The sequence below is a fragment of the Hyalella azteca genome, unplaced genomic scaffold, assembly GCF_000764305.2.
Source record: "Hyalella azteca isolate HAZT.00-mixed unplaced genomic scaffold, Hazt_2.0.2 contig12239, whole genome shotgun sequence".
In the NCBI taxonomy this organism is placed as follows: Eukaryota; Metazoa; Arthropoda; class Malacostraca; order Amphipoda; family Hyalellidae; genus Hyalella; species Hyalella azteca.
Genome location: NW_025942202.1, coordinates 1 through 20,756, shown reverse-complemented (window position 1 = coordinate 20,756; position 20,756 = coordinate 1). Strand labels below are relative to the sequence as shown.

At 37.5% G+C, this 20,756-nt stretch overlaps 2 protein-coding genes across 3 annotated transcripts; both read left to right on the top strand.

Annotated features, from left to right (window-relative positions):
* Positions 1–2,427: 2,427 nt before the first annotated feature.
* On the top strand, positions 2,428–17,078 carry LOC108667675 (serine/threonine-protein kinase Chk2). Of its 2 annotated transcripts, none has more exons than XM_047883203.1 (11): positions 2,428–2,446; positions 9,081–9,142; positions 9,789–9,885; positions 11,807–11,915; positions 12,274–12,431; positions 12,586–12,713; positions 12,844–12,972; positions 13,299–13,502; positions 14,066–14,274; positions 14,508–14,706; positions 14,860–17,078. In XM_047883203.1, the coding sequence occupies exons 2-11, from the start codon at positions 9,098–9,100 to the stop codon at positions 15,055–15,057; spliced, it is 1,476 nt and encodes a 491-aa protein (XP_047739159.1). In that variant the 5' UTR covers positions 2,428–2,446; positions 9,081–9,097; the 3' UTR covers positions 15,058–17,078. The 2 variants fall into 2 exon arrangements, with proteins under 2 accessions (XP_047739159.1, XP_018010210.1); XM_018154721.1 differs by lacking the exon at positions 2,428–2,446 and adding an exon at positions 3,840–3,861.
* Positions 17,079–17,561: 483 nt separating this feature from the next.
* LOC108667678 (N-alpha-acetyltransferase 38, NatC auxiliary subunit) lies at positions 17,562–20,266 on the top strand. Its single transcript, XM_018154726.2, has 3 exons — positions 17,562–18,180; positions 18,515–18,674; positions 19,115–20,266. Exons 1-3 carry the CDS (start codon positions 18,040–18,042, stop codon positions 19,381–19,383), a joined length of 570 nt encoding a protein of 189 aa, XP_018010215.1. The 5' UTR covers positions 17,562–18,039; the 3' UTR covers positions 19,384–20,266.
* Positions 20,267–20,756: the final 490 nt, after the last annotated feature.

Genomic DNA, 20,756 nt, shown 5'->3' with positions numbered 1-20,756 from the left:
TGCTGACCTGTGACCTCTGTTGAATCCACCGCATATTGTCCTTTTTAGTTGGCGAGCGGAAAGAATACGATAGGTTACTGATTAGGTCCATAGGGCGTCTTCTGATAAGGCGAATGAATCAACATTGAGTTCCATGAAAAAGACACTGTCTTTGCTATTCATGACAGTTCTCCACGATCTATTACATTGAACCATTGATTTGAAAAATAATACTATTCACAAAATTTTATTACAGAGTGTTCAAAGACGTGCAACAGAGATAATTCCAGGCTATAAGGGTTATGAAAAAGTCTTATGAAGAAAGATTTTATATTATGAAAGAATAACTATTATGAAATATTTCAAGTCTTATGAGGAAAGACTAAATATTATGAAGCTTCCAGGCCTCTGTTATCGACGCCTGCGTGGGGACCTCATTGAAGTATTCTCATACTCATGGTTTAATACAAGATCCCAGAAGGATTACTAGAATTTGAAACAAGAGAATTTGATTACTAGAATTTGAAATGCGTTGCAACTCATCCACGCGACAATATTTCTTCTCGATTCAAATCACCGACATGTGGAACAGCCTCCCCGATTACATCGTTGACGCTCTGAGTATAAACTCGTTCATGAACAAACTAAACAAAGCTATGGAGAAATATATGTTCAGACTTGAAATGCCTAGCACCATCTCGAACCCGATAGAGGTCTATTAGTTATTTCAAACTATCGTCAGTTTGGAAAAGATCAGGACGAAAGACCTATTTTTAGATCTCCTGTGGTCTGTGGACAAGTGACGAAAAGTACATGAATCGGCGACAGGCCACATCAGGCCTATTCTTCAGCGCAGACATCACTATTCACTATGCTAACAATTGGACCCGATGTTGCTTGGTAAATTGGCGTCTCATGAAGCAGGTTTAGCCAAACTGGTGTTTACCTAAAAGGATAACGCGGCGTGGAAGTGGAGCCGCAGCCAAGTCTGAATTATTATAATTCCCAAAGAGGATCAGATTCAGATAAATCCTATTTAGTTGTCTTAATTGCTGTACAGTGCTGTTTTCATCTGTTGGGGCTCTGGTTAAGTTTTTAAAAATAATCACATGATGTGTTGAATTTTGTGTACCTGGTTGATTTGCGGGAGAAAACTGTCGAGTCAGAAAATAAATATTTTTTTATGGAGTGTTAACTGTATACACCCAACCTTAGTTTCTCAAACTCCTCGACTAACTTGACAGCACACTAAATTCGAATGCTTTTGCATGTTGCTTTTCTCTGTGTGTATACTACTGAAATTATTACCTAAAATGTGGCCTACCCGAAAAAAAATTATTCATACCGTTATTTATAAAAACTGGAAACTGAACGTTAAGGTCCCACTCTTGAAAGGGTTGCCAAATGTGCATTTTTACGGCCAAATTTTACGATTTGGTCCTTTTTTCAACAGCGTCTGCCGGCAAAAATCTGTGTTGGCCTAAAATTTATTGTATTATTCAACGTATAACAATCCCAAATTTGAATTATTACCCTTAAAATTGCAAAATTACTAATAAATATGGCATTATAATAACATGAATATTTTGAACAAATTTGGCCGTTTTCCATTGCCAACATCTGGCCAGTATGGCACAGTGGTTAAAGTTCAGATTACCAAGATTGGACTTGGAGCAGAGAGGTGTGGGCATTCAACCATGGGTGTGGGATCGTTCCCACTTCCCAGCTCTGTGCGCCAGTTTCTAGTCAGAATTGGCGAGGACGAGCAGTTAATTTTTAAGCACAGCAGAATTCTACCAGTGAGTTGCGTGTTCGTAACCGCAAAATGCAGTAAATGTTCTGCGATATTAAGAATCGGCGACAGGCCTACGGCCTAATAAATGCTGAAACTGCTATATTATCATAAACCTATTACCAAACTTCCTCGACATCATTTGACATCCAGTCCAAGAGGCCGCTGATGGCAAATTTTCGTAGCTTCCACACCCTACTGAATAAAGATTACTCTGTGACAAATAAATTGCTTTATACTGTCGTGGAACCGCATTGGACAGGTGTTTTGGGGAATCTTGGCTCCTACAAATCATGGTAGAAATGGTGTCAATATTCGCATGCTGCATCTGCGGAATAGAACTTTTAATTAACCTCAGACCGTGCTACGCTGCTTCCGTGTTGTGTGCGTGCTACGGTTCTCTAAACGACGTGCGTATTGCAATCTTCAGCAATGAAATTTGAATGCCGCCATAAATGAAATTCTGAAGAACTATTTTCATGTTCAGGTGTCATAGTTTGCTTCAGTAAGGTCACTTTTATAATTAAACAAGTGAAGGGGAATAACAAATTAAGGAGAGCTTTTCAAGTTGCAAACTTGCAGGCACTGCTGAATTATTTTGCAGCGTCAAGCCCTAAGGCTAAAGGCTAAACCTGATTCCTGAAGTTGCTGTGATGTGGTAATTTCTGGTTTATGGTAATGATTACTGATTAGTATACCATTAATGAGTATTTCATCATTTTAATTACCAAGAGACAATAGGCTATTCAAAAATTCTATTTAGGTAGGCTACCTAATATTCTTATTTCTTACAAGTTCCTATGAGAAAATATGCTTTTATGGGCGTTTTACCTAACAACAAAGCCATCATTACTACAACATTAGGCTGACATTAGCCATGACTATCAGACTATGAGCCTTGACATCCTGATGTTCCTGCCAAATGCCGTCGTTATGCCGATCGGCAGCCGATGTACTGGATGTAGGTCAGAAGGTATCTGTATAATGTATATATTTTATATTGAACCAACTGGAATTGAAAGAAATTAATGCTGAAGGGGGCCAGGGGCTACAATGGCCAGGGCTGGAAAAGTCCTATTTTTGTCTGAAATATCGTGGCTCTAGTATCATATAATTTCAGTAGGTATGAAATCTCGTGGCTCAAATGTCATAAATTTTTGTTTGATTGAAAAATCGCGGTTTGCACTTTGCAAACGTGTCATTTCATAAAATTTTCAACTTCCGCAATCTGCATTGCTTTACCGTTCCCGCCAATATATCCTGCAGAAAAAACATAAACATCGTAATGTAAACAAATCAACCAAACGTTTTGTTGAAGATCGACCATAGTTGCGGTCATGTCAAAGCGGTCAGACTGCATTAACACATGCTCAACTTACCTACAGTAAAGACAAATTTTATCTTTTCCATTTGACTGTTTTAGGGTAAAATTAGAGATTTGAGGTAGTACGTGCATTGACTTTGTAATTAAATTCGTGCCTCGTAAATGGCTTTTCATGGCTGAGATATGGAATTCACGGCTCGGTGAAATGGAATCACAGCTCGAAGAAATGGAATCACGGCTGGCAAATCCATAAAACCACGGCTCGAAAAATTCAGTCGCGGCATGCCAAGTAGATATATTCCATGCCTGACAATGGCTGGGACAAAAATAGGCTATGTATGTTTTTGTACTTTTGTAAGCTTACTAGGCTATAGGTTACCACTGTAGCCTAGTTCACTAAGTTCAGAAATTAAATGAATACCTTTAATGCACAATGGAGCAGTAATGAAGTAAACATTTTTTCGTATTTAATCTCATCAGTTTTTCATTAAAATGGCAAAACTGATCATTTTAGAGAGTAGAGAGTAGAGTCAGTAGAGCAAAACCTTGATTATTTTGTAGCTAGATTCTTGGGTCTTATTTTTATTGACAAATGGGAATTTAAGAATGTAATATTCAAAAAATATTGTAGTGTTAAGACATTTTGCAACTTTCATTTTGTAATAAAATTATGATTTACCTTTACCTTGGCAACACCGGTAGGAAGTTAACGTCGCGCACAGAATTTTCTTGTTAGTCATTATTGTTTGGCTGATCCCCGCTGCAGGTTAGTTTAAGCTCTAATAGGTTCCTTTTTATTGTCTGAATAATTTCAGACCAATTGATGCCTTTTTCTGACCAGCAAGTGCAAACACGGGTCAATGCCGTAGCCCAGGCGCAGAGCAAACCACAAGATTACGCGCCACGACGCCAACGGGAAAACAATTCTTTTCAACCTCTAGGCCTGCAGCCGTTTTCTCCTTGTCATAAATTTACGGCCAAATTTTAAAAAATAATTTAAAAAAATTATTTAAAAAAATTTAAATAAATTCACGGCCCAAAAGTCTGCCGTGCCCATTTGTATTTTGCAGAGGCTGCTCGTACGTGTAAACCATGGTGCAAGTGGCCAAACAAAAATGAATAAACTTGGTTTGTGAATAGTTTTGTTATGAAGTCTAAGACTTCCTATTTCTCACTATTATTTACCTCTTTTCGAGATCTTTAATCATTTCTACTTGGCCACGAATTTAAATCTGAAATACCGTTTTTAGTCATAAATTTATTGAGTTAACTCATCGATTTTCTATCTGCTGATACAAATTAGGAATTTGGCCAGGTTGACATTTGCCAGAGTGGCGGTAACCAGCGCACTGATGTACGGTTCTAAAAGTCAGAACAGCAAACTAGTTAGCAAAGGAACAATGACAACACATGGAGATAAATTCTATAGTTACTATATTATAGGAAAAATCTAGTCTAATACAAATGGAACAGTCGGCAGAGCACGATTTACACGAAATATAGTCCTATACTGCCACACCAAAATATGTAGCTCAGACAGAGTACACAGGGGAATTTCCCGACATAGTATTTGTGCTCAACATAAAATCCTATCCCGACCAATTTACCCAGTTATTTCACTTCTATGACTCTACGGAAAATAAGATAGTTTCTAACAGTTTCCCGTAGTACATCACCGAGAATTTGGAGATGTCGAGGCCACTAAGCAGCGGTGGCGAGTTTTCCCAAGGCTAAGTGACGGCGAAGATTATGATCGGAAGTCTTCAGTCCATGGTCCCTGGTGTGCGTGTTATTTGGGGTGATGCGTCCTTTCTTGCTGTGGCCTGTAGATTTTGTCTTCCGAAATAAACTCTATCTCGAAAATAGTCTCTTCGGTGTTGGACGTTCGTTGATGATTACAAATTCTCGAACGTGATGGGGCTTTGACCGTCGACGAAATCACGGGTATGAAATCGGTTTCTTCGGTGCAGGACGTTCGCCGATGGCTACGACTAAAAATTAGTCTCTTCTGTGCTGATTCTCCGAAAGCGTACTAAATTCTTCTCTGATGTCCTACTCAATAAGACGAGACTTCACCAGAATACTGTCCTTTACACTTCACTCTATCGATCACACTGGAGAGTCTCCAACACGAGACTTCCTCACAGAACGCACAAGACTTCCTTCCAGCACGCCGGCTGACCATCACTGAGCTCCTCTTCTTCTACCTCCCGTCTTTTATAGTCCCGTTCGCTACCCGCGTACGTGATGCGTCCTACCCCCGCTTTGTTTTGAATTTTAAACCGTCGGCTTCCATCAGTCTTCAACGGTTCTACATATAATGTAAGTTTTGTTCGCTTTCAACATTAACAAATATCACTAGGATAGAAAAAAAAAGTCGTGAGCCTTTTTTTTTAGGGAAGAAACAGGGAAATGAATACAGTAGGTAATATTGAACATGTATTATGCGTAGATGTTAAGAATGCTAAGAATGCGGGCCGTTATTGCGAGACCGTGGGAAAGGTTGTTTACATTGAAACGTTGACGCTCAGCGTTGCGAGGGACATTCCATTCGAAGGAATTCGAGGGTTAGGCTTAAGTGTGCGCGAATCTAGCGTATATAAGGACCTCAGATTTCGCGCCAGTTGTTGTTGGTTATACGGAAGTGACTGTCACGCATGTATGGTCTGCAGTCAGCGGACACAATGGCCGCGGCCGTGAGGCCGGTGGTTTGTCGTTTTCGAACATTGACGGTCGCGAGAAACCTAGACTATCGAGGCAGCTACGAGTCCGGTGAGCACATCAAGAAAATCAACATCAACACTACGGCTGCGACTCAGCCGTGAGACAACGCAAGAGGGCCCCTTATTAAGGTGGAAAATCTTTCTTATATCCTAAAAGGTCAATACAATCTCAACCTCTCAATATACAGGGTGGAGCAGAACCGATTGAGCAGTTTTGAGGTAAAATAAAACAGTAATGGAGGTACATAAAGAAGAAAGTTTATTTTCCTAGAGGTTAGCATAACATACCATTTAGAATACTTATGTTTTGAAAACAATATCTGGAAGATGGGGGCTGTTAGCTGCAACACACTGTTGGAGTCGTTCTCAGAGGAGGGAGTAACCAAGATTGTGAATTTAGATTGCTATGCTGCAATGTTGCAAAATTTCTTGCAGCCCATGATGGCAAACATTGTTGAAAATGAAGCATTGAGAGACGTGTGGTTCCAGCAGGATGGGGCTACAGCTCACACAGCTCGAACGTCACTCAATGTTTTGAAACGCATGTTTCCCGTAGGTCTGGGGTCTCTGAGGGGTGATTTACAGTGGCCTGCAAGGTTACCTAATGTGAGCATTTGCAATTTCTTTCTTTGGGGACATCTAAAAGAAAGGGGTTCAGAAGTTGCCCTCACACCCTACCACAGCTAAGGGAACAGATTATTGCAGCAGAGGCTATGGCCATACCTTGCCATATGTGTGAACGTGCTACAGGAAACTTCTGAGAACAACTCCAACAGTGTGATGCAGCTAACAAACCCCATCTTCCTGATATTGTTTTCAAAACATAAGTATTTTAAATGGTATGTTATGCTAATCATGAGGAAAATAAACTTTCGTCTTTATGTACCTCCATTACTCTTTTATTTTGCCTCAAAACTGTTCAATCAGTTCTGCCCCACCCTGTATAAGCTATCTAACACATTTAAATTGTATATTGTAATCAATATATAACAAATAGTCAAATAGTTAAAGACTACTTATAGCCTTATAAGAATTAGCTAAGCTGCTAGGTATGCTGCTATGCTGCTAGCTATGTACAATCAATGTATTGCACACTTGATGACTCTGTACCAAAAACATTCAATTTATTGGAACCTAATACGTACACACTAAAGGCAACAAGTTTATATACCAATTTGTCATTCATAGTACATTTATACTAAACCATGAATAACAATACCTCAATATAAATTGAAGACTGCAACTCGATATATTTAAATATATGAAAAAATCAAAAAAATCATGATTTTTTTATAAAAAAAATCAAGTGATTTAATCACATGATTTAATCATTTTGATATAATCATTGCCAACCCTGATTGATGGTGAGCTAGATAAATTGGAATTGGAACAGAATAGAGTGGCAAGATGATTGGCACTAGGAGCCCCCAGGTGGACTGCAGTAGAGGCCCTGAGAAGAGACATGGGGTTGGAGTACCTTCAAGGAAATAAGAATGAGAGCAGTTTTGAGGTATAAAGTGAGACTGGAGCGAATGGATGATGAACGTTGGGCTCGAAATATGTATATGTGGAACATGAAGGTGAGCAAATGGGCACATAGATGTTGGGCAGTGGTGCGTAAGTGTGGTATGCATGAAGCATGGGTGTGCCAAAGGCCCGCTGGGCTAAACGACGAATGGGTGGTGACATTATAGGGTGCAATTGGGATAGAGTAGGGTGGAAAAGAGAAATAAATAAGCGAGTGAAAGACTATGGACTAAAGGTGTGGAAGCAAGGAATGGAGGGAAAGGACACTCTAAGACTATCAGATGAAAGCAATGCTAAAATGTGTATGTATGTATGATGGTAGTAGAGGTGGGGACCTTCTGTTTTGTGTTAGGGCAGGGGCGCTAGGTGTGAATGGACATACGGTACATACAGGTGGAATGAAAGGAGGGAAGATAAATGTTTTATGTGTGATGGGGATGAGAAGGAAACTGTCAAGCACTTGTTGATGGAATGTAGGGCGTATGAGAGAGAGCATCAGTCTATGATGGAAGTGATTTTGAATGAGAGAGGTGAGATTAACAAAGTGGGGCATGAGAGAGCAAGCAAAGAGTAGATGGCAATAATTATGGGTCTGTCTGAGGGAGCAACGGTGGCTATGTTTGAGAGTGTGAGGAGATATTTGGAAAACGTGTGGAGGATGAGGAAGAGGAGAAGGATGATAGGAGTGGAATGGAGGGTTGAGAGAGGGGAGAGTGAGAAGACATATGTGACTGTGCCAAATTGTTTTAGCACGTTGTTTAATTTGTTTTCCTAGGACTGCTTTGAATATGGTTTAATTGAACTTTTTTTCTTAACATACGAGTGCGAACTTTTAATTTTTTGATGCTAGTAAAAGTTTTTAGGCAGAGTGTATGACTGATTTAAAGGTCGTGACTGGAGGTCACAACTCACCCCAATTCCAATTCCAGATGGTCATTTAAAAATTAGAATGCCTATGATCAATTAGAATGCCCATGGAAAATTGTACCCATGACCCATCTCTCAGGCCTTGACTATAATTAAGAAAAAATTATTGCTAAAAATCTTGCATGGGAGTAAAACAATAGCTCATTACAACACTTCTCTTTAAATTCACTTCTTGTTTGTTTGTCTGTCTGTCTGCTACAAATCTTATAATCGATATTTAACACACTTCTACCTGTCCAATCAATCTGAAATTTTGCACACTTGTGTTAAGTTGGAGACAATGCATGAATCAATTGACAGAATATATAATTTTGAAATTTTATTTTTTTTTGTAGTTCTATAAAAATGGAAAATAATTTTGTCTGCTTCAAATCTTATAATTGATATTTAACATACTTCTACCTGTCCAATCGATCTGAAATTTTGCACACTTGCCTAAAGTCAGAAACAATTCATGAATCAACTGACAGAATAAAGAATTTTTAATTTTTTTTTTCATTAAAAAATGTAAAAATATTTTTTTAATATATGAAAATAACATTAGAAATTCATCCTACATATGTAGCATCAAAGACACTGTATTCTTTTGAAGTGTTGTCTTTAAAAAGTAATTTTTAATCACATTTTGTAAAAGTAATTTTTAAACGCATATTATTTTTGCCTATGGTTTATAGAGATCACTTGCAAAATGATTTTAACTTTGATTTTAGGAAACATTTGCCTTGTATTCCAGATTTGTACAAAAATATTTACAAAGCCTTGAATATTTTTTTGAAAAGTTCAATAAACTATTCTTTCTGATTTGCAGATATTTAAAGATAATTGATGGCTGAATTAAGTCAAACTGATGCAAGTCAGATGAGCACTCAGGTAAGTTAGCTAGGTTCTGAAACTTGAGGACAATATCTTGTCTATAAAATAAATTTATTGTTAGCTGCTTCACTGCCTTAACATTGCTTTGTTCATTTTTTTCATTTCAAATGTCAGATTAAATTTGAATAGTTTGCCAAATTTTTATGTTTTGTAAAACAAAAGTTGAATGTTAATGCTTAAACTTTTTTGAATATGTAAGATGTATAAAAAGGTTCAATCACTTAATATGGGTAAAAAGCCTACCATTATCCTACTTTTACTATTTAATGTTATTTTACCCATTATAATACGTATCCCATTTAATCTTATGGTACTTATTATAATATCCATTTCAAAGAATTAAAATTAATGTCTGCATTCTTTGATCCAGTAAATGATACCAAGAGTCAACTGCAAATAGAATTGAGTAAATGGTTTAAATATTTCATTAAGAGTCAATTTTTGAATAATATTCTATACTCATGGAAAAGAGGTTGTTGTTGAGAACCATACAGAAAATCAACTTTTTTAATAATTTATGCTTTTTAACCTGCTGTATTTCCCTGTTGCTTAATGTGAAATAATTCTTTTCTGACATTTATATATATATATTTTGTCTTGAAAATTTTTTAATAGCTAAATCTAATGGCCTTTTTTACAACAGAGTTTGCGTGAGACTCAGGAGTGCCCTGATATCAGTTTGGGGGAAGAAACTGTATGGGGACGTCTTCTTGCCTTGCGCCCAAATGTCAAAGTATATCGTGAGTATTGCAGGCTAATGATGCTGTATTCAGGGCCATTAGATAAAGAGTAAAATTCATTGTATGCAGCACAATCAGAATGCTCTGCTAGTGCTGAATCAGTTCTGAGTACCATTCAAACAGGGTAATAAGGGACAGGCAAAGTAAATCAGGACAGTCCGATATTTTGTAGAAATGTTGTGGTAACATAACCAATTGAAATATTGCATAACTAAAAATAGTGGTATTAAGTTCAACATTTTCCTATACATGCAGCATAAAGCAAGTTAAGAAATCATAACATTTGCTACCTCTAAAAATCTCTGACAAAGTGTGAAAAGTGAGATTCTGGAAAAATACCTCTGCTAAGATCTAGCAAAAAGAGATATTTGCCATATTGGAAAATTTTAGTTACATAAAAGTTGCACACATGTATTGCTTAAAAACATGATTGATGGAATTTGCATAGCTCATTCAAAAAAAAATTGGCGGCCAAAGCCGCACAACGTTGCAATAAGTGACACCTCTGAAAACGCATTTACAGTAGAACCCCGGTTAGCAAAGGCTCCAGTTAATGAAAAAAAATCAATTAACAACTAGAAATTTTGATTGCATATACCTTGCTCAGCAAAAAAAATTTCACTTAACGAAAAATTAACTCATCATTGGTCAGCACCAAAATTGTGCATATAATGTTATAGATAGAATAGGTACTGTACTGGGCAACATAGAATGAAAAGTAATGGACCTAAACTATGATTTAATACTCCAAAAAATATTATGGTTGTCAGTAAAATATTCCTTTCTGTTTCAGGTATGTTTTTTACAATCTTTTTTTACTATATTTGAACTCACTTGACTCGATTAAAATGGTGTAAAATTACAAGCTATCCTGTTAGCCTACAGATACAGAAGAAATACTACATGGCTGCTGATATGAAGCTTGCAGTGGACAAGGTTGTTGTAAATACACAATGGCATGTCCATGGATACGGTAATATCACTGATAATGGAAATAAGTAGAAAAACACAGAAAATGTTATTTATTTTGCATTTATATCATCTACTAAGGAAGTGGAGGACTTCAAAGTACTGTTAGTAATGGATGAGTACACTCTGCATGCTTCAAACGTTTTAAAATTAGGTTTTATTACAAATGTCCCGGATTACTCTGTTCCCATGGGTAATTCTGGACACTTTTATTTTACGTCTGGCACTTTACAAATAGGATATTGAAATTTTTGAAGATGCCAAATGATAGCCCTCACAAAGACCTTTAAAATGAGCTTAAACTCATTCATGAAAATTTTTCATGGTAAGAAGTTATTAATGAAAAACGCTCAAAACCGTTTTCCCCATCCCTTATTGCCCCGTTTGACAGTACCACCAGCTGGAGTGGATCCTTGTAAGTTGAGTTTAATAATCACGTTCACCGTTTCAGGGCAACTGGCAAATAGTAGTTTTTCATACAAGCAACAGCCTTGCTTCATCTACCTTACTAGCAATATTGCAATGTTTATTCGTGTAATATCAAGGTCTAATGGCATGATCATGGGAAAAATTTATACTCTCTACAATCAAATAAAACATGGTTTAACATGCTTCTATCATAGGCAGAGCTGTATCTACGATAATAATATAAAAAGTCACAAGGATTCCTAAATCTTGAATTGTGTCTTGTGTGATTTTTCATATGTCTACAATATCTCAAAATGTATCACAAGTGATTTAATTATTCAGGATCAGCCAAATAGTTTTTGATTTTTTGTTATGAAAATGTATATGATGCAAAACAAACGATAAACTATGCATTTTCACACCTGTGCAGCAAATAATTTAATTTTAAACAGATCTGTCTGTGATTTATGGTACAAAATATATAATGACTGGAGATCTCAATGACTCAGATCTTTCTCTACACTAACTATTTGTGTCATGTTAGATTTTTCAGAAAATAGCTATACTTTTGGCCGGGGCTTCGTTGATCACCAACTCACCAAGGAATGTTTTGATCCATCTATTCTAACTGCTATATCAAAGAAACATTTTCGGTGAGTTCTTTCAGAGATTTTGGAAATGTTTGCTCGCGAGCTGATGGCATTTTTTTTGTTAACAGTACCGTAATAGGCAACCTTGAAATAAATGAAACTTCACCATTGATTGAATTGTGTTTTTTCTTGGCAAATTTACGGTCTTTTCTTCTCGAGAGCACCGAAGATTGCCTAGGCAATTATAGTTCATACATGCTTGAAAATTAGTATAATGTCAAAACCCACATGCATGGTTTTGGTGAGTTATGATATAGGTAGTACTAAGTTTGATGTTGTTTCCAATATTTGTAATGTTTTAATGAATACCTAGGATATTTTATGACAAATTGTTTTGTTCTTTCAAGTTTTCTCTGTACAGCATTGTGCGTGAGCAAAAAGGCAGTGGTGATGCTGTTATCTACATCGAGGATTTAAGTTCTAATGGAACTTTCCTTAACCGAAGGCTCATTGGCAGGAATAAAAAATCCGTTCTGAAACACAATGATGAAATTGGTCTTGCACAAGCTAATAAGAAAGGTAACTGTGTGGTAGGCAATGCAAATGTATTCTGTCAATTGTTGTACAGGTTGAAATATTAATTCTATATATTCACCTATTTGCCAACATTTCCTTGTAAATTAATATAAATGAGTTCAACAACCTAAAATCTACAAATTTATTCCCTTTCTAGTTTTTATGTTTTATGACTGCGAGAACCCGGATGCTGTTCAGTATCCCTGTGAGCTTTCCTCGAAGTACACACTAACTAAAAAACTTGGAGAAGGCAACTATGGCGAAGTGAGACTAGCCTACAAACAGGTGAGTGTTTGAGCGCGCTCAGTACCAAAGTTTGACTCTTTTAATTACTTTCTTTGTGGAATCTTAAAACTCAATAATTTCAATAAAATGTCAATATTAATTCCTTGATAATTCTATTGTTGCTTTTCAGGATACTCTAGAAAGATGTGCTATCAAGATAATAAAGAAGAAAGTGCTGAGTGCTAATGGAAACACGGTTTTAATGAACCAAGTTTCACAGATTCAAAATGAAATAACTCTTCTTCAGTCCATCGATCATGTGAGTGACTGGCTAATTGCTTTCTATTTGTAACTGTGAGCTCTTCTTTGTATAGAGTTATTATTCGAAATCCGTATTGATGATTTATTAAAGGCTATTTATAATCCGTCCTCATAGACTCTGTTGTTATAAGTGACCTGAGTGGTGAGGTCGGCCCATATTCTCCATGTTATCCATGTTGCACAGTGCTAATATTATGTTCTATGTAGTGATGCATTTTTCCTGTTTGACATAGTGATGTATTTTTCCTGTTTATTTTGAGATATTGTTTCTTGTTTAAATATTGCCACGGCAATGACATAGAACTAAATTTTTAATACTCACAGCCCTGCATTGTGCGTCTATGGGACGTGATAGAGGCTGAAGATAGAATCTTTCTGGTGATGGATATCGCTGAGGGTGGTGAGCTGTTTGACCGCATCACCGGCACTGGACACTTACAAGAGTCTGTGTCCAAACTCTACTGCTACCAGCTCGCCCTCGCCATCGAACACTTGCATCAGCAAGGCATCACACACAGGGACATCAAGGTGCGCGGTACATACCTCGACTAATTCGCACATTGCACAAGTCAGGACTATGAACGTGGGATACCGTATTCTCGGATGATTTAGTGTATAAGTTATTTAAATACTGTGAAATTGTCGTTATTCTTTAATTCCGCGTGTAATATATGTGAAAAACGAGCTTCTGCCATAGAAAAACCTCGGTGACATTAGACATGATGGTTTAAATTGCGTACACTATATTTCATATATTCATACCTACCTCAGACAGGATGTGACTATGTTCTTTCCTAAACCAAATTAGATCATTATTGCAACATATTGAATATTTGTAGAAAACATTTAAAAACTAAAATTCATCACTATTCGTTACAGATAAATATTAATCTACCTCACGATTTGTTAATAAATCAATCTTTCCCTTGAACTCTTCGTTTGTGATTTGTTACAATTCAAAATTCCAGTTAACATTTTTTTTCATTGCAGCATTACTTCGTTTTTACAGCGGTAAGGTGAGGAGTGTTTACTTGCCTCCACTTCAAGTTCCAAGCCTCTTATCATATTCTCACGTTCACTTATTTATTCAGCCAGAGAACATTTTGCTGGCAACGGAGGACGTGCGATCCTGTGTGAAACTTAGCGACTTTGGTCTATCCAAGCTGACCGCCGACGCTTCAATGATGAGTACTTTCTGCGGAACGCAGATGTACATCGCCCCTGAGCTGCTCGACATTAACCAGCGCGCATACACTAATAAAGTTGACCTCTGGAGCTTCGGTGTTGTCGTTTTTGTTTGGTGAGAAAAATCAGTAATATTATTAGTTTTGACCATACTTCTTCATATCCATGAAATTGAAAAAAACTGATCACAATGTCACTGAGGTTTTTTTCCAGGTGGTCGATCCAATTAACTTCTGTGACCTATGACAATACAGATGATGAGATGTTTTAAAGTCATTGAGTGTGATATAATTTCCTTACTAATGGAGAGTAAACTTGCCCGTTAGTGAAGCAAAGTTTATTTTACAGCTTGGCGGGATATCCTCCCTTCTATGACTCAGATCAACACAAGCAGCGCTACCTTATTCGCTCAGGAATATTTTCTTTCAAGAGGCCAGTGTGGACAAATGTTTCTGCTGAAGCAAAAGACCTCATCACTAAGCTGCTCGTTGTCAACCCTGACGAACGATATGATGCTCAGCAAACACTGCAACATCCTTGGTTTAAAGTGAGCTGAGTTTGCTGTTCAACTTATATACTCAATTAATCACTCGACCATAGGATCTACTAATTTCTTGTGCCTCGCAGTCATATCCGTTTTTAAATCACTTGTACCTAATGTAAGTTGTAGTTTAATAATCTTAATCCTATTGTTTTACAGAATGACGCAGTGATGCTGCAGGCGGCGGCTGAAATCTTGAAGAACGAGGAAGAGGGAACGGAATCGCCCTGCTGTGTTGAAGCTCCTGAAACTGTACAGGCAAACGGCCACCTGAAGCGCCCACTCACAAGTCCTGAAACTCGTCGACGCGTCCAAGAGGCCAAGACTCCGCGCCTCCTCCCTACTGCTGCTCAATAAGCAGCATGCTGCTCCTCTGTCGGAGAGATGAACAATTAGGTTAATGGAATAGAATTTTCTAATGTTCCATGAAGCATCGTTTTATGCATTCCAATAGTACAGTGTTTAATCTGTTTTCAATAGTTTACCACCTGGTTTTTGACTGTCATGCTGTCTGTCAGGTATTTAAAAAAAAACACCATTACTAACTATGGGTTTGCATGGTTGTCTAACATCGGCAGCTTCCTCAAGAATTGTGATTATAAAAGACTCCTATCAATTGACTTGCTGGCGTCTCGTCGAGACCTCTTTATGTTGATAAGTATATACTACTGATATGCTCATATCTGACAAATAGTCGACCAAAAATCGAATAATTTTATTATTTCATTAATTTTGAAAATGACTACGTTATCGCCGCTATTGCTAATCTTTCTAGTTATGGACACAACTGAAGAAGTTTTTTTTTACTCCATTGTACGGTGTTATTCGTTGTTATTAAAATTAAAATGAAAAAAAGGCACAGACTTTTTTGGAAATTCTCAACAATTTAAAATCTCAAATAGGTACTTGTTCATTCGAAGTAATTATTGCCGTGAGATGTAATACGCATATTTAATGTTTATTGCAACCAAACGACATGAAGGATTTAGTGAGCTGCTCACTAATAGTTCTGCTAAGGAAGCCTTCACGGAATGATGTTGCCGTTGTGTACCTACCTGTGTGGCTTTATTGTGTAGAGGAGCAGGTACGAATTGGATGTGAATTTTTCCAACGTGCCTCTGTTAAGTTAGAAAGCACTGGGAATAACTAAAAATATTAAGTAACAGTGTATGGAAATAATTATGTTTACCAAAATTTAGTTAAGCTACAAACTTGTTGCAATTTTTTAGTGTTCTTTTTGAAGCAGTTGCCGAATTTCTGTACAGTTGAAACAACTATGTCTGCGGAGCGATTTTGGCTGTTTCAGCTTTTAATTTTTCTGTTACTTGGGGTCCGCTTTTCATTTTTTCTCTGATGAATTACCTTTGTATTTCATTTCACGGTCTCAGAAGTTGAGAAATAATGCTGTCCAAACTTTTTTTCATTTCGTTCGTTTTCTTAATTTTTTTAGTGTTATGTGAAGCTTTTTCTTAGATTCAAAGTGATTTTTCTTAGAAGAAGTTTGTTATTCCATTGAAACTGCAAATTTTTTCGTCATTCTGCATTGCTTTAGTTCAAAATGTTGAAGTCTTTGGGGAAAATATCTCATTGAAAAGAACGCTCCTTGATGTTGCACTCGCTACGGTACATATCTTCCGTTTATGTTTTCGCTGTTGTGAATTTATGAGCATATATTATTGAAAATTAATGAACTGAAACCACACATCTTCAACTCACAGCGTGCTTACAATTGAGTTTAGGATATTTCGTACATTTTATTATTATAATCAGGGAATGCGACCACTATCAGTCACAAATGTTACTTTTTGCTAGCATTTGCTTGCAATTTCGATTCATCATGCTGCCTTTCGCCCATAGTTCCGCCCACGTGGTCCATCAACAATGTGAGGGCCTGCCATTCTCAAGTATTGGAAATCCCGTATACACTGCGTGTATATTGTTGTACTGGTGACAGCGCGAGTGTATATTAGTGTTAAGATTGGTCACTGCATTCTCGTAGTTTTATATTGTTTGTCGATGCAGCAATAGTACTCTCAGTTTGTCAAGTTGTCAATTCTTGGGATAATATTTTCCTAATTCAATTGTTGTTTTTAACCACGGATTATCAATTTCTTAAGAGGGATTCTTAAGGTACTGTGTTGCAGAATCTCTGAATTTCAATGTCATTACAGTTTGTAACGTGTTATATGCATCTCTCAACATTGTTTCTGCCAACTGTCTTTTTCGCGTTCATTAGATACCGTAGCGGCTTCTCAGAAGCGAGGAACTATGGAATCACTTAATAAATTAGGGCTTTGCAAGCGTCTATCGTAGGCACCTTTTCCTATTAAAAACGTGTTAATATTCATCTTTTCGTAATCAAATATTTTGAATCCTGATTTTTGTTTCGTTATCATTTTAAACAAGTAAGATATAAATACTCTATTAACACGTTGACTACGATTGCTTCATCTTGTACTATTATTTCATTTTTTGTACTTTTTTAAGCAGGGTTGCCAGACGGTCATTTTTTCCGGACAAATTCCGTGATTTAGTTTTTCTCAATTGCGTTGGCCGGCTAAAATTTATGATAGGGGTACTTCCTAATTAAATTTTAAATGCTGCAAAAAGAAAATAAATGGATTTTTATAGCGGAACATACAAATAAATTAGTATACATCGAATTATCGGCCTTTGTTGGCCTTTTTTGTTCTCGGATTTGGCCCATTTTAGGTAACCTGAATTATGTACCACTACCTCCTGGAGAAATACGTTTCGTGGTACGCATATGTACCAATACGTAGTCAACGTGTTAATGTCAATGACAAGCATGTGTCTGTTGGTAAACATGTTGGTTTATTTTGTTGCCGCAGGAGGCAGGACCTTTGATCCTGTTGGGGAAGCTAGCACGTTCCCCCGGCGTTATCTTCCTAGTGTTCTTTAACTCCTATTTAACTTCCTATGAAAATCCTGGGCAATAATTTAGAAATCGTTTTTCACTTTTTTTTAAGTCCATAGATTTCAATTAATATCCATTTCCTGTCTGGTGCCTTCGTGCAATGGGATATTTGCTAAACGACATGAGGCCGAAATGACGACCTTGGGCAAACCAGTAGATGAGACAATGTGATAAAATATCGAATTATATGAGAATAACTACTGGTTTTCATGTAAATCAGTCATTAATAGTAGCAGTAAAGGAATCATTGCATACACTTGCAGCAAACTGAATTTCAGTCGTAACTGATTTCCAACTATTTCAGTACCGGTTTGGTCATTTACCCTGATGCACCTGAATAATTGAGTGCGTGTGTACAGACTGCGTTGTTGCCAGGATATATCAAGCGTACGTATGCGATTATGAGTTTTGCGCCCACATCTTCAGCTCGGCCGTCGACTCGTCCTAGCTTGCCAACGAGCCGCGCGCCCAGCCAATGCAGCGGCGTGCTCTCCAAGTCTCAGGACTCGACGTCTGAGCAGACCACCCCCATCGAGAAAAAGGTATCTAGTCTTAGTACTAAGCACTTTTATTAAGTTACGTTTTTTGAGGCAAAAATGTTATTTATTGAACGATAAATCAGAAAATATTCTAATTTACTGTCAACAGTCTCTGGTTTGCTGAATTAGCATAGCTAAGGCAGTTGGTTTTTCGGTAGAGGAGTCCCTAGAGTAGTAACAATTCTATAACTGTTAATTTACGTTAAAATGGGTAAATTTCGTAACAACGTCATTCAAAATTTACAGAAAAAAAAATATTTTTTTTTTAGGTTTCATGCGAACAATATTGAACGTTCCCCCCTTTCTTAATGGCTTACTTCGTATTCTCGACGCTCAGGACAGCCCTGGTCGAGCCAAGCTGCGGTCGTGGCTCCACGCGCTCATGAGCGTCGTGCTGAGCGACGGCCGCACCCTCGTAGGCACGTTCGTGTGTACGGACCGCGACACGAACATCATCCTGTCTTCCTGCACCGAGCATCTGCCCCACACTCACACGGGTACGTGGTATAATTTTCTCGCGTCGAAATATTGTATTTGTAATGATTACTGTAATTGATAGCTATTGAACTTTATTCAAAATTCCCGTGTGATGGCCAGCTTTGTTAGGTTTATGTTGAAGCTATAAATACACCAAAAGCAACCCTATACTTGGTACGTCATAGATATTTTTATAGATATCTCAATCCCCTATGTAGATTGATAGGAATAACAGATCTAATTTACCTGATGACCGTCTCATTTTGAATTGGAATAATTAATCTTTTAGCTGTCCAATGAATATTTGAAGCATAGACTTGAAACATATCAATCTAGTCGCGTTAAGAATGTCGAATCTCTTGATTGACCTATGTCACCATCTCTGGTTTTCTTTAGGGTGTTCTTTTTTCTTTAATTGTGATTTCAAGACTTAACTGACTGATTTTTACAACTTGTGAAGATGGAGAAGAGGAAGCTCGAATGCTTGGCTTAGCTATGGTGCCAGGCAGGCACATCGTTAGTCTTAGCATAGACGAACGCACCATCAACCAGCGTCATCACCAGCAGCAGCCACAGTTTGTGCTGCAAGACGATCCCTTGGAGGAACAGTCTGCGGCCGAGCTCAACGCTGCAGCTGCCGCCGCTGTCACTTCAGCTGCTGCACTAAATATCGATAACTCCACACTTCCAATAACTCAGTCTTTAGATCCACCAGTAGGCTACACTTAACCTGACTCGCATTAATACCTTTGTTGTTTCGAATAAATGCTGATGAGTTGCCACTTGAAATCTATTTGAATATGTGTTTATCCGGTTTCACATCAACAAATGCGCACAAAAATCGTTAATATTCAATGATTGGTGAGCTCTAGACGGTTGCTTCTTCTGGCTGATGTACCAGATATCACCCAGTCGCCAGGACCACACCTGCCAACTTATCATACCCTATCGGTGAACCTTCTGCAGAGTTCCTTATTACTGATCTTAACATGTATTTAATGTGAATAAATTATTTCTAGAAGAATCGAGTTTCCGTTAAGCTCATTAATGGCTAGCATTTTTCTTACTTAGACCATTATTAACTTAAATATTGAATTCGTGTAATGTCTGAAGTGGACAACTCATTACTATTAAATAAGGTATAATTCTTACCCTAGTCAGCCTTCAAGTTCATGTATTGGATTAATAATTGTTTACTATATACCTCTCATACTACGCGTATGATATATTATTATAGATAAAAAATTGTGTGATAGTTATTTCTTCGACATGTAGGTCTGAACTTTGTTTTCGTAGACGCTGACAGGAGTAATCTCTCTACGATGAAGATGAACTGATGAAAATCAATGCTGTGCGGCTAGAGATAAGAATCGTGAGAACTTCACTTTGCATGTAGATTATTTAACCTTTTGGTTGTGTTCTCAGTGCAATGCCATCCTCAAAAAGAATTTCTTGTTACTTTTTTCCTTATATCGATGTCATCATTTGTCATGATGGTCGTGAAACTCCAGCTCGAACTGAATATCTTTTGTATTTGAAAGTAAATAACTTCCGGCTTGAGTTAACGCATTATCTATGATTTGCCGAAATATACTGTTCTCCACTCTTAGTATTTTGAGCTTGTTCTTTTACCTCTGTTATGCTACTTGAGCTTTGAGCTCTGTAGTTTGTAGTTCTTTCGTACTGACGGTTTGAACCTAATATAACAGGCTGTCCCGCCTTCCGTAATTTTTGCCACCGTCGATGAATCGTCTGGGCTCCCTAAAATAAGGGCGACTACTAGAAAGATTATATCAAAGATGTAATACCAATGTAGTTTCGGCGCTGAAGAGTGGGCCTGGTGTGGCCCGTAGATATCACTTATCAATAATTAACTATTTATAATATTTGTTCCCTTACGATGCATATGCTTTTTAACGTTTTGCTGCTCCTTTGTTAAGAAGAGTAGGTCGGGCAGTACTGGTCTTGGACAAGTTGACGGCCGGACTTGCAAACACAGCATAACTCGAGCAGTAAGTTGTGAGTTCGATTTTCGAAACCGCCATAAGTTTGGAATGTGTCCGATGTCAAGAATCGACGACAGGCCTAATATCCACTGAACC

Coding starts and splice junctions, on each gene's coding strand:
- LOC108667675 (XM_047883203.1), top strand. CDS start 9,098: ATGGCTGAATTAAGTCAAACTGATGCAAGTCAGATGAGCACTCAG. Junction 12,714..12,843: donor TGAGACTAGCCTACAAACAG/GTGAGTGTTTGA, acceptor GTTGCTTTTCAG/GATACTCTAGAAAGATGTGC. Junction 13,503..14,065: donor TCACACACAGGGACATCAAG/GTGCGCGGTACA, acceptor TTATTTATTCAG/CCAGAGAACATTTTGCTGGC.
- LOC108667678 (XM_018154726.2), top strand. CDS start 18,040: ATGAGTTTTGCGCCCACATCTTCAGCTCGGCCGTCGACTCGTCCTAGC. Junction 18,181..18,514: donor CCACCCCCATCGAGAAAAAG/GTATCTAGTCTT, acceptor CTCGACGCTCAG/GACAGCCCTGGTCGAGCCAA. Junction 18,675..19,114: donor TCTGCCCCACACTCACACGG/GTACGTGGTATA, acceptor CAACTTGTGAAG/ATGGAGAAGAGGAAGCTCGA.